The sequence below is a fragment of the Capra hircus genome, chromosome 15, assembly GCF_001704415.2.
Source record: "Capra hircus breed San Clemente chromosome 15, ASM170441v1, whole genome shotgun sequence".
NCBI lineage: Eukaryota > Metazoa > Chordata > Mammalia > Artiodactyla > Bovidae > Capra > Capra hircus.
The window spans coordinates 57,549,238-57,562,845 of NC_030822.1; the positions used below are offsets into that span (position 1 = coordinate 57,549,238).

At 54.8% G+C, this 13,608-nt stretch overlaps 1 protein-coding gene across 4 annotated transcripts in view; it reads right to left on the reverse strand.

The window, feature by feature from the left end:
• ZBTB16 (zinc finger and BTB domain containing 16) overlaps positions 6,943-13,608 on the reverse strand; it is a 203,561-nt gene continuing 196,895 nt past the window's right edge. For 3 of the 4 annotated variants that reach the window (XM_018058857.1, XM_018058856.1, XM_018058854.1), the window contains one exon: positions 6,943-12,631. In XM_018058857.1, the coding sequence (XP_017914346.1) occupies positions 12,402-12,631 (230 nt within the window). In that variant the 3' untranslated portion in view covers positions 6,943-12,401. 4 annotated transcript variants of the gene reach the window in all.

A 13,608-nucleotide genomic window follows, 5' to 3' on the forward strand; every position in this document is an offset into this window, starting at 1 on the left:
TAATCCATTAGACGCCTCACTCTGGGTCTCACTTTATTGGGTTTCTTGGTCCTAGGGATTAAAGATGGCATGGTCTCATGAAGGCAGGCAGGCAGAGAGCTGGGCTAATGGTATGTTGTTCTTGGTGCTTATTTTCTGTTGTTGTCCTTGAGACTTCAGAGAAATCTAATTTAAATGTTACAGGCTGGTCTCAGCTGTGCTCTGGGGAGTGAAGGGAAAGGTCAAGTGCAGCCACTTGGGACAACTGGTGTTAAGGAGGAATGCTAAATGGCAAGAGATTTCTGAGAATAAGGTGGATATCAATCAAATCTAACTTGTGTGGTCCAACCCCCAACCGGTTCCTGCTCCTCTCCTCTTGACTCCCTCCCTTCCCTGTTCCTTTCTCTGCCCATCAGACCAACCATCAAACGTGCGTTTCCCCCTTCTCACCACCTGGTGTCACTAGACGCTCGCTCTAAACTGAGGCTCACCCAGTCCAGGCGGAGGGAGAAACAAGCGCTAACAGCTGATGTGGAGCCAGAGGTATCCTTTGCTCTGAGGATCGTCATAGTTGGCAAGAGTCATAGAATCTCAGAAGTTTAGCGTTGGGAGTGAAGTGAAGTCACTCAGTCGTGCCCGACTCTTTGCGACCCCATGGACAGTAGCCTGCACCAAGCTCCTCCATCCATGGGATTTTCAAGGCAAGAGTACTGGAGTGGGTTGCCATTTCCTTCCTCAGGAAATCTTCCCAACCCAAGGACTGAACCCAGGTCTCTTACATCGTAGACAGATGCTTTACCATCTGAGCCACGTTGGGAAGGGTCTTCTAAACCATTCCGTTGAATCCGTTTGAGACGGTCAGAGGTGCCAAGAGTCAAGAAGAGAAGCAAAATCACTAAGATCACTTCCAATCAAATACCCTGTAGACCCAAATGTCCAAGGAGAGTCCACTACCTCCCAGAGAACTCAGGCATTAAGCAGCCAGAGAGGTGCTGTGGACAGGCACAGGTCAACCCGCTGTATGAGAAGGGCGGTTCTATTTAGAGGCAGGAACTGACCTTAGCAACCTTCCATGACGGCTCTCCTAGGCTTTCTGAAGGTTCTCAGGAAGTAAGAGCTGGTCCCACCGCCCCTTGCCCTTTGCTGTCCCCTCTCAGGCTCTCGAGCATGGAGCTGGGGACCTCTGAGCTCCTGTGCAGCCCTCTGGCCTGCCTGCTTCTCTCCCAGCAGCAAAGCTTTTGAGGGGCTGGATCCCCTCGAGGCTGATCTTCCTTCAGTGTTAGATGAGGCCACATGGATCCCTGGGGTGTGGGCTGGCTGATGGCAGCCTTTGGGGACAGGAGGGGCTGGATTTGACAAGGCCAGTTGCTCAGCCGGGAGAAAAAGGATCAGGGAAGAAATACCGACTCGGGTGAACTTCTGGAAAATCCAACTGCACCATCTCCCAAGTAGTTTAGCATTTCCTTTCTGGTGTAAAACTGGACCACTTTCTCCTCTTACGAAGCCCAACCTGGTCCATGGACTGTAGCCCGCCAGGCTTCTCTGTCCATGGGGATTCTCCAGGCAAGAACACTGGAGTGGGTTGCCATGCCCTCCTCCAGGGGTTCTTCCCAACCTGGGGATCGAACCCGCGTCTCTTGTATTTCCTGCATTGGCAGGCGGGTTGTTCACTACTAGCACAACCTGGGAAGCCCTACCTCAGACTCGGTATAGCACAGGGTGCCCCCAAAGAACCCAAGTTCCTTGCAAGGGGATGTGCTTTCCCAGTCACTTTCCAGACCTGCCTGCCCAGTAGAGGCACCTGCAGTCAGTGTCCACTAGGTGGTGATAGAGTCCCAGTGATGCCAGAGAGCCCAGGAACCCGCCCCAAGTCTCCCAGGTCCTGGCTGCAGGGCCCTAGCTCTGGAAATGAATGCCCAGGCCATGAGCACCACTGCCCTCCTCCCCCACTAATTTATGCTTTCGTTTTATAGCACCGTGGTGTTTAGAAAGCTGATTCCCATGCCTTGCTTCAGTTGGCAATGTCCTGAAGGTAAACAGGGCAGGCATTTCTGTACCCCATTTTACAGCTGAGGACAGAGAACCTCAGAGTCGCTTGGAGTTACGGTCGAGGTCACACGATGAATGGCCTCAGAGCTAGGTCCTCTTGACTCTGGACACTAGATTCTTTCAGCCTGGACTCAGTTGCCCCTGTTCCTTGGGGGGAGCCCAGAATAGCAGCCACCACACATCAGTCAGAGTGGAGCTGGGTGCTCGATTCCGTGGGGCCATATGCTGCACCCTGATGGGACCCATCTGGGCTTCATTGGCTGCCAGGCCCCAAGGCCGGGGCTCAGCTCTGCCTCATGGGGCCTGAGGGCACTTGGTGAAGCAGACAGTGCCAGGCAGCCTGGTGACACCACCCTGCAGGAGCCCACAGCTGGCCTCGCTCTCCAGACCCACCCAGGTGTGAATGGCAGGGGGGACGTGGTCCTCTGGCTAAGGCTGGCCTTAGGTCTGCCCTGGGACAGGCTACTGAGAGTGAAGGAAAGGCTCTAGGGCCCAGGTTTCCAGCAAATTCTGGGCAGGCATGTGAATGAGGCAGAAAAAGCTGGGAGATAAAGGCTTTGATTCAACACAGGAGTGGAAGCTGTGAAAAACCTATCACTAAATGGAAATGGTCCAACCTGGGTTGATCGGGCCAGGAGTGGGAGGGTGTCACCTAGAGAGGTGGCCTGGCGGAGAGAAGAGAAGGAGCTGATGGAATGACAGATCTCAGCTTCCAGGCTCACCTTCACCGGCCACTACCACGAGTTACAGTCTCAGTTTACCCATCCGTAAAATGCAGCCAGCACTCAGCACCTCACAGGAGCTATGAAGAAAGGGAGGCTTCCAAGAGTCCCCCAAATAGCAGATCCCCCTGGGGAAGCAGGGTGTTGGGTGCTCCTGCTCTTTTGAAGAACCAGAAAAAGAGAAGCAGCCCCCTGCTTGGGTCAGGGAGTATGAGGGGGAAGGCTGTGATTTTCACATTGTGGCCCCAGGATCTCCAGGAGAGGGTGGGCTTTCCAGGCTGTATCTCTGTATCACCAACCCCTCCCCCAACCCCCTGCCCCCAAGGAGAGGTGGTGGCAGAGGAACGGGGTGCCAGCCGGGTACAGTCGTGAGCTGCAGAAAGCAGTGGCTTTCCTATTAATGTAGTCAGTAAATAAATAAAGGAGGGCTTAAGCGTAGTGTACAGCAATCAGTTTAGAGCTACAGGGTAATTAGCGCTGCAGGGGGCTGCAAGGCTGCAGAGTCAGGTTTAAATGAGTGAGTTCACTTTCACTGAGACGCCCCCCGGAGAGCAAACACAGCCCAGAGAAGAGCCTGCCCTCCCGCCAGCCCACGTGAGGGGCAGGGGCTGGGGTTGGGGGGAGGCGGGGAATGGCAGGCCTGGGTCTGAGCCACAGCAAGAGTTGGGGGATAATCTCTCCCCACAGTGGCTGGGGACCAGGTGTCTACACCCACATGCTCATGCGTACACATGCACCCAGAGCGATATCCAGGCTGAGATGCGCCGCTGTCCTGGGCTGACTGCTCCTCCCCTGCACATGGCTGAGCTGACTCTTCAGGCGTCTCTCTGAACTGACGTGGGCACGTGTGAGGGGAGGCACGGTCGCCTCCACTGAAGTCTGCACGCGGTGACATGCACGCTCGTGGAGGTGCCTGGGCGGCATGGGTGTGCACTCTGACCTCAGCCGCTGATGCTGTCTCTCCATCCCTCCTTCTCCCATCCGTTTATCCAGCAAAGCTTTACTGGCCTTCTACATGCCGGACAGCGTCAGGCTCTGGGAATATGAAGACACACAATGCCCCCTCTCAAGGAACTTAGCATTGGGGCAACGTTGACAGCTAAGGAAGTGAGTTATCATAACGCATGAGGACAATGGGACCAGGGAGGGAAGGGGTGACTGAACCCAATCTCAGCGGCCCCTTGCAGAGCTTTCCTGGGAAACTAGGGTTTGCCCGGGACCTGAGCCGAGACCGAATCGAGGCCAGTGTGTGTATGCGTGATGCAGTTCCCAGAAGAGCACACGGCACAAGCAAAGGCCCACGGGGCATGGAGCTCAGTGTCTTCCAGAAGCCCTCTGCAGTCTGGAGCACAGGGGCCAGGGAGGTGGGGACAAGGGCAGGGCAGGGTGCGATGCTGAGATGAGGCTGGGATGGCTGGCAGAGTTCTCTCATGGAGGGTCTTGCAAACCTTGTTAAGGAAGGAGTCAGAACTCCATCTGCAGAGTAACGAGGGACTTTAATCAAAGGAGTGACGTGATGCTGTTTGCATTTTCGGGAAATCCATCTGGCCGCTGCAAACTCAAGGGTGGACGGAGAGAGGAAGAGCACGTGGGGTCAGTACTCCTCAGTTCCCTGCCTTCCTGGTGGGGACGAGGGGCCCTGGAGAGGCCAGGCAGAAGCCCCAGCAGTGTAGACCTGGGTGGGGAACGCCCTGGCCTCGGACTCAGCTGGACAGCTCTGTCTGCTCCCCCGCCACAACCTGAGTCTTCAGCAAGCCTCTGCTGGCTCTGCTGCTTGGTGCTCCGACCTCTTGCAGGAGGGGCCCCCTCAGAGCGGCTGAAAGGAGAGCCATTAAGGTTGATCCGTGTGACCCCAGAACCCACCAGAACTCCAACAGCCTCATCCAAGAAGGGATAGTGTGCCTGTGTGCGGGGAGGGGCAGCCTCCCACCTAATGTCCCCGGAGACACAGTCAGGAAGAATGGAACCCCTGCCCCGCCCTGCCAGCAGCCCAGCCCCTCCTCTGAGCCCAGCAGAGCATCCTCTGGGCAAGCCCAGTCCTGGAGGAGGTGGCCCTGGGCTGAAGGCTGGAGCTGAGGGCAGCTGCACCTGGGCTGGCCACAGGCAGGCGGGCGGCCAGTCCCCTGCCCTGGAGAGGGAGGCTGGGGCGGCGGGACGGTGGGGGAAGGGGGGGGTTGAGTCAGGCCAGGGAGCGTTTTCAGGCTGGCCACGGCCAGGGCCCCTCTCTCTCCATGAGATCATATCTGGGTCAAAGAGCACGTAAAGCAGGCAGACCCCAGCGGCCACACAAAGCCCATTCAGTCCGGCCCTATTCACTCACCTCCTCTCCCCCAGAGCCCGCGCACTGCGACCCCAGCACAGTGCCTAAGCCCCAGCTTTGATGTCCAAGAACAGAAAACGGCGATTAAATGTTGTTTTAAAGAGGGAGCGCTCACTGCCCTCCCATCTGTCAAGAGAACGCTGAGGCCTGGGGGGGAGGCGGGGGAGGGACATGGGGGAGGGGCGGGGAGGCCGGGGTGGAGTGGGGTTGGGGGGGCATGGGAATGAGCAGGGACAGGAGGAAAAAGGCCTGGCCCAAGGGCTCCGAGGAACGGGGCAGGGGCTCGGAATCAAGGGGCAAAGGGTTGTTTTCCAAGATGAGAAACATGGGGAGGGGAAAAGAGTATGGGACCCAAAGGAACCTCAAGAGAAAGGAGAGACAGAGAGAGAAGGGGAGAGGGGAGAAGGACTGGGGGTGAGGGAGAGACGAGAAGGTGAAGGAAAATGACCAGAGCGGAGCGCAGAGACCGGGAAGGAGAAAGGACAGACGGACAGAGCGGCCACCCGCAGAGGGGCTGCCACCCACCCAGGCAGGTGAGTGTAGCTCCAGGCGGTTTGCAGCTCGCAACCCCAGGGACACACAGACACCGGACCAGGGGGGCTGAAGGGTCGGCGCCCAGAGCTGGCAGGTGAGGCTGGAGATCAGGCCCCACCGCCCAGCTGGTGCTGGGAGGGCATCACGTGGAGGACGCTTCCCGCTGATGCCCAGGATGCCGCTGGAGGCCAGGCCGGCCCCTGAGGCCTGGCACTGGTTTCACACCCGGGGGGCGGCCTGCCTGCTCTGTTCTTAGCGAGGTCTCTGTGACCAGATGGATTCTCCTCCTCCTTATTCTGGTCAGGTAGGTGGCCTCGGGCAGAGGTGTTGAGCCAGTGTCTGGCTTTCTGGCTTACACTTACCAGCGGGGCAAACACTCCTATCCCCAAGGAGAGGAAAGCAGACAGACCCTGAGACAGGGCAGCGTGGGAGGAGCCACGGCATCCCAGTTTGTACAAAGGCTTTATTCTGCCAGTGACGATGCTGGGCTTGCGTCCCCCCCGCCCTGCCAGCTCCAAACTCCTTTCTCCCCTAGGCCCGGCTGCCAGACCTAGGGACCTTTAACTGGGGGGCAGCTTCTTGTTGAGAAACAGATGAAACTCACTTGGCTGTGAGCAAAAAGTAGAAAATATCTCTAAGACCAGACAGGAGCCTCCCTGCTGCTTCTGGTGTCAGGGGAAAAAGGAACCTGATTTGGAACGGGGAGTTCTAGATGCAGGGTGTGACCCTGCCACTCACCAGCTGTGGGATCAGGACAAGTTATAATCGAAGAACATTCCAACCCAGCAGCTTAGAATACTGGCTCCTGAGAGGAGGGGTCTGTCTGTTCCCTCCTCACTATATTCCCAAGGTTTATGACAATAACTGCCAATTACCAGATGAACACTTATGCTGAAGCGATCATGTCTGACTCTTTGAGACCCTATGGACTGTAGCCCACCAGGCTCCTCTGTCCATGGGATTCTCCAGGCAAGAATACTGGAGTGGGTTGCCATGCCCTCCTCCAGGAGATCTTCTGACCCAGGGTTGAACTTCCATCTCTTGTACTGCAAGCAGATTCTTTACCCACTGAGCCACCCAGGAAGCCTGCTTCACATACCGTACCAAGGGTCAAATGCTATTTGTGTATTTAATGCTGTTTTTTAAACAAAAACTCATCAGGTAAGTATGTTGTGAGGTGGGTATGAGCCTCTCAAATATGCATAAAAGTGCCACGTAAGTGAGGCTGAGGGGTAATGCACTCTCTTTCCCATCCCCAGACAGAAACCTCAGTTCCTCCCCACCCAGGAAAAGGCAGAAAAGGCAAAGCACATTTTTAAAAAAGGGGGACACTTCAAACCAGAGACAACTGAATTAACTTTATTCTCTTCTAACTGCAGATTCAAGGTATACAACTGAACATTGCTATTTTTCTTATGAGACTTATAAATAAAAATACAAAAAATGTTCACTACAAAAAAATCTACTGTTAGTAGGATGTAAAAAATATTCTCTTTGCTATAGAAGGCACAGACTTCACTTAGTGACACATGGAGAGAGAAAAAAACCTGCAGCAGTAAATTCATTTTTTTTTCAATTTTTTTCTTTTTTCCTTTTTCTTTTTAAATTTCGTCAGAAACACTGAAATTACAAAGAAACGCGTCCATCTACACGAAACGAAGGCAGATGCGGCAAGCTGCAACCAGGACCGCACAAGTTCGGGTGAACTGCTTCGGGCTTAGAACAGATAGGGGCTGGCAAGCACAACGTGGGGGTGGCAGGGCTGGGTGGGGCCAGAGGCGGGGGCAAGAAGGGGAGAGTGAGAGAGAAAGTGAAACAAATAGGAGTGAGAAGGGAGGGAAGGGAAAAGGGACGGAGGGAAGGAGGGAAGAGAGAGGAGGAGGGAGGGAAGGGAGAGAGGTGGGGAAGAGAGGAGAGGGAGGGAGGAAGAGATTTGTACAAAAAGGAACCAGTAAAGTTGAAGAAACAAAATTGGGCAACCTCCTAAAAGTAGGCTAAGAGGAGGTGCTGAGGTAGACATGAACTAGAACATCAATTAATTAAAAACACTATTCTGTAATACAGCGCGATCGGACTGGCACTCCTGCTGTCACGACAGAAGACAAGCCACACACACAAAAAACAAACAAGGAACGAAACAAAACATGATACCCAAACCAAAAGGCTGAGTTCCGCTTGGTCCAGCAGGGCAGCAGAGCCCTCAGTGCCATAATTTACATATATATATATATTTATCTTTATATATACGGGTCGGATGTCATGGTGCACCACCACGGCGTCTTAACCTCACAAAGATCATGCATAACACTATGTGAACAACTCCTATGCCACACCCCAGGAGGCCGGTACCCTGTCTGCAAAGCGGGATGCCAAGGGCTCAGGGAGGCAGGGCTGCTGCGGGGGCCTGAAGGCCCTCTCCCCACAGCCCTTTTCCCCTGACCCAGCTCCCCTGGTCTGTCTTGCACACCTTCTCCTGGTTGGCTGTGCCTTTTTCCCCTCCACCCAGCAGCCCCACCATATAGGCCCTCTCTGGCCTTTTCCCTTCCTCCTGAAATATCAGGTTAAGTGCCACCAACGAAGCTCCAAGATGGAGGGAAAAAAAGACGGGAGGGGAAAAACAGATTTGACGTAGGCCTAGGAAAAAACGAACACAGGCTGCTCGCTTTCCACTTTTCTGTCTTAACGTCTGGTGCCCCCAGCTTTTGCCCTCATGGGGTTTGCAGGGCATTGGCCGCCAATCTCCCCCAGCACCCCCTAGAGTCAGAAGGCTGCTCCCCACCACTGTTCACCCCCCTGGAAGGAGGTGAGCCAGTCAGCTCTGTCCCTGCAAGGCCTTGACACCCCAGCAGCCAGTTGTACCAACAGCATCCAGAAGGGTACCATACACTTGTGAAAAATTGCAGCAGTCTTTTTTTTTTTTTCCTTTTTTCTTTTTCTTTTCTACACATGGAAAAACTGTTCAGGCACAAAGATTAAACAAGCCCGCGTTGCATCCCTGGATTGTACTGAATCACTGGGTCCCCCAGCCTCCCACCCCACCCCTACACCCTACATCTCCCTTCCCCGTATATGTGGCCTCCTCCAAAGCAGCCCAAAGCAGCAATGATACTTACTATTTTATATCTCTCTCTTGCTATATATATATCTCTCTATATATTTGTCTATCCTATATACACATAGGATTTTAATGCTTTGAATGAGTGAAGGAGTGAACAGGGAAAGAGTGGATGAGTGAGGGTGGAAATGTCACCAAAAGCATTAAGGGGGCACAGTTATAGGAGCTGAACACAGGAAAGGGACTGTTAGTCAACTTGGACTTCCCAGACTGGACAAGCTCACTGTGCTGGATAAGGCAGTAGCAAGTCAGGTTGTCAGCAGTACCACAGCCAGAGGCGAGGGGTGGCCAAGGAGCTGGCAAAGAAGAGGGAAGTAAGAACACTGGGGTCTCACCTGGGCAAAGAGCAGCCTTCACCCTCCTCGTCTCCTTAGCCCTCTTTGTGCAGACATGTCTAAAGCCTCCAGATCATCTCTGACCTTCACCTTGGCCATCAGGCCCGACCACCTTGGCAAGGTCAGAAATCATTTTGTCTTTGTGAGCAGAAAGCTGCGGCAAGAGGCATGCTGGAGTCTCTCCAGGGAGTCTGGGGCTTCGTGGGAGAGGAGGGGAGAGCCAGATACAGAGATCTCCCCGCTCAGCATCCTTCAGAGACCCGACGCCCAAACCCTCTCTCTCCCCATCTCTCGACCAGGATCCCTCTGGGATGATGGGGGCTGGCAGGGGCTGATTAAGTACCATCCAGCGCTGCAACACCAGATTACAATACTGCATGACTGAACACACAACCGCACACAACAAGCACACGCACGCACACGCATGTACAAAGGGACATTTCGGTGGTGGTGGTGAATTTTTTTGTCTTTTTTTTTTTTTTTCCTATTCACATTACAAAAGGAAAAGGGCAAGGTGTGGTAGAACTGATGAAGGAACTAACAAATATTACAAAAATATTACAATTTGTAAATATCAGCTCAACCCTCTCAGCTTTTATGAACAGGGGAGGAGACCCAGGCTGTGCAGGACGGGGAGGGGGGAGGGGGAGAGGGGCCAGCTGGGCCTATGGAATAGTTTGATTTTTTTTTTCCTTCCCCACCTAAGGTGAATGATATCTTGCTGTTCAAACACTGTTTTCTGGGATTTATAGATCCCCTGAGGGCCAGCCTGTCCCCACTACTTCCAGGACTGGGGGAGGCCGCAATAGTGCACAAAGATTTCTTACGGACTGCCCCTCCCCCAGTGATTCCACTCTTTTCACATTATAAACACGACAACTGTTCTAGTTACATATTTCAAGTTTAACTTTTTTTCCTTTCCAAAGCACTAAATCATTATTATAGTTGCAAAACAGCATCCTCCCTAGTTATCACCCCCAGTCAACGGTCTAGTGACACAGTCCTCCCAATCCATATCCCCCCAACACACCACTTTTAAGGCCTTCAGATTTGGTGGGCGAGATTGCAGGGGAGAACAGAAGGGATGGGGCCCAGGAACAGGGTTGTCACAGCAGCACGCACCCCTCCGACTTCCCTGTATGCCTCACAACCCTTCTCCCCTAAACCACTTCCCTAAACCCCTTTTTAAAACCTAAAAATAAAAATGCAGCCACAATTTTCTCAGAGAGAGAAAGGAAAGAAGAAAAAAAAAAAACACACGAAAAAACCCCACAAACAACTCTTACAAATAAAGCATGAGATGAAACGGAAGACCCGTCCCAAAGCGAACACAAATATTGCAAATGTGCTTTCCAAAAATTCAGCGGGGGGAGGTTGGGGAGAAGTGGGGGACGCAGAGCAGCAGGATGGGAGGCGTGAAGGGGAACAAAAGAGCTGGACAAACATAAGAGGTAGCTTTGAGAAAAACAACACCCCCACCCCATTGCAACAACACACGGGCCGTCTTGTCCCCAACCAGCCCTGCAGAGAGACCAGAGGCCAGTTTTGGCAGTGATAATGCACACGGAGGTGGGGCCACACGCGTGAAAAAGGATTTGAAGAACACAGGCCCCCAGACCTGGAGGACCCAGCAAACTGTAAGAAAGGTGGGATTCGCTCCAGAGTGTTTTAGGCCTGGGGACGTCATGTCTGGTCGGAGCCAGCTGTGGTCCTGCGGTGTCCCCGGTGCCCCGTCCCCGGCAGGCACCCACCTCCTGCCCCGGCCTCCCATTCAGATCCTGAGTACTCAGCTCCTTCTGCACGGCTCCCTCCATCTGGGAGGCTCGTCCGAGGGGATGGGGAGGGCCTTGGCCAGCTGAAGTCTATTGAACCAGCTATTAATTTACACAAGAAACTGAAAAGAACACTCTCCCCGTTCCTCCAACCCCCAACCAAAACAGAGATACAGGGGTCAAAAAAGCTCATGAGGTCACAAAAAACTGAGGTAATTCAAGTACAACGTGCTAACAGGTGAACAGAGGACACAGAACAGAAGCGAAACGGGGCACAAGGCAAGGCGCCTTCAACGCCTCCTCTCGGCGGCCTGGGCACCCCTGGGAGCCAGGAATTCTGCACAGCCCTCTGGACCTGGGTCTCCCCGCAGAGAGCACCAGGCCTGGGGGGTCCCATGAGCTCCAAGGGTCCCCAGCACGGCATCCCAACTCCCTCCCAGGACAGGGGTACCCCCCACCAGGAGTAGGGCACCTCTGGAGAAGGACATCACGTCCCTTCACCGGCCACGACCCCTTTCACGGACCGAACCCTCCTCCTAGGGGCTGTGTTCGTTTGGTGGGACAGCATGTATTTAGCTGTTACATTTTTCCATTTTGGAAGCAAAAGCAGCTCAGCAGGAGTCTTGCTCAGGATGGCTGGACTGGGATGGGCTATTCCACTGAATTTGTCTGCATTTTTTCAGAAACCAAAAGGGTTAAAGTTGGCGGCGGGGGGCGGGGCGGGGGGGTTCTCTAGTCAGACCCAGCTTCCCCACCAGGGAGCCGGAGGAGGCAGGAGACACTCCGATCCATGGGGGCGCTGGGAGAACAGGAGTCAAGGGGAGCCAGGGAGCAGGCAAGAGCCCCGAGGCTCCTAAAGACTGTGAAGGGATACCCGGGTGTGGCGGAGGAAGAAAGCAACAGATGAACTGAGCAGTGGGAAGGGCGGGAGGGCCCCTCCCCACCCCAGTGTGCCCCCCAGCAAACTAGAGCTGCCACTGTGAGCGTCAACCAGTGACCCAGCCCAGCCCCAGCCTCTGCAGGCCGCCCCCTGCACACCCCCACCCATCCCTCAGCCCCCGACCTTCCGAGGAGTCAGTGGGGGACGGCAGGCAGGGACGGTCTGACTCTGACCAGAGGACCCCGCGGCCCTTTCCTAGTTCCTATTTCGGGACACAAAAGGAGGATCTGGGTGGAGGGAAGAGAGAAACATCCCACCGTCTGAGCTGGACAAACCCCCCCCCCTCCACCCCCACCGGAAAAGAGCAGGCCGACGACCCCCAGCCAGGAAAGGAGGGATGGAGGCCTGGGTGGAGGGGCTGGGCCAGGCATCCGGGTCACCTGGAGCCCCAGGCAGAACCAGAGCCAGACAGCCCCGAGACTTCCTTTTCCTCCTTTCTCTCTTTCTCCGGCTTTTTTTTCGTTTGCTTTTTGTTTCTTGCTGTGTGTGTGTGTGTGTGCGTGTGTGTGTGTGCGCGTGTGTGTGTGTGTGTGTGTGTGTGTGTGTTTTTGCCCTGCACGGTCCTCCTGGACTCCACCCAGCTCCATCGCTTCTCCTCCTGCTCCCGGCTCCCCCGCCGCGGCCTCAGGCCGGCCTCACACGTAGCACAGGTAGAGGTACGTCTTCTCTATCCTCCAGTCGGGCGGGATCTCCTCGGGCTTGTGGCCCTTCATGTGCTTCTGCATGGAGGACAGGCTGGGGCAGTACTCGCTGCAGATGGTGCACTGGTAAGGCGACGCGCCGTTGTGCGTTCGCAGGTGCTTGATCATGGCCGAGTAGTCCCGGGAGCGCTGGTGGCACAGCTTACACTCGAAGGGCTTCTCGCCTGTGGGGGAAGTGGGGTCAGGAGAGGCCGGGGCCGTGAGGAGCCCCACCCCGGCGAGCTGGGGGCGCTCAGGCCCTCTGGGCCCGCACTTCTCCGTGTGCCCCGTGCACTGCCCAGCGTGGCGGCCACAAGTCACATCCAGCTCCCAAGTGCCTGAACCGTGGCCCGTGCGACCGCAACCCTATGTTCTTTCTGTTTTTAATTGAAGTGTGGTTGATTTGCAATGGTGTGTTAGTTTCCAGTATATTACATTCTTAATCTTGTTCACCATAACTAATGCATTGTGTGTGCCTGTGTGCGTGTGTGCGTGTGCAAAAGTCACTCAGACGTGTCCGACTCTTTGCAACCCCACGGACCGTACCGTCCATGGATTTCTCCAGGCCAGAATACAGGAGGGGGTAGCCTTTCCTTTCTCCAGGGGATCTTCCCAACCCAATCCTGCCCACACTGCAGGCGGATTTTTTACCAGCTGAGTCACAAGGGAAGTCTTGGGTATTGGGACCCTGCATGAACTTTCTGGCCAACCCAGTAAATTTAGCCACATGGGAGGTAGTGGTCATGTGTGGGCCAGCTCCAGCCCCTGGACTAAAGCGTTAACTCTCTCTAGCATGTGGACTCTCTCCTTCCTAAGAGAGGAAACAGAAATCTAAGAAAGTGCCCTCGAAGCCTCTGAAGTTCTTAGGGATGGCTCTTCGGCACACAGCTCCTTCTAGGGAAGCAAGGGGATAGAGTTCTTTCAGGGCTACAGATGGTGGGAAGCAGGGGGTGCTAAGAGTGAGAGGACCCCAGTCCGGCAAGCATGCTACCCCTGGGGATGCCTCCTCCTCTAAGACTAGGAAGAATCTGCCCTGGACCCTGCTTTCCCTCTCGAGCTAGAATAGGGGAAGGACGGAGACTCTGGGAGCCCGTGGCCCACGCCCTAGCTGTGACCACCCACCCCTCTGTTACAGTCCCCTGGAGCTGAGCGGAGGACACAG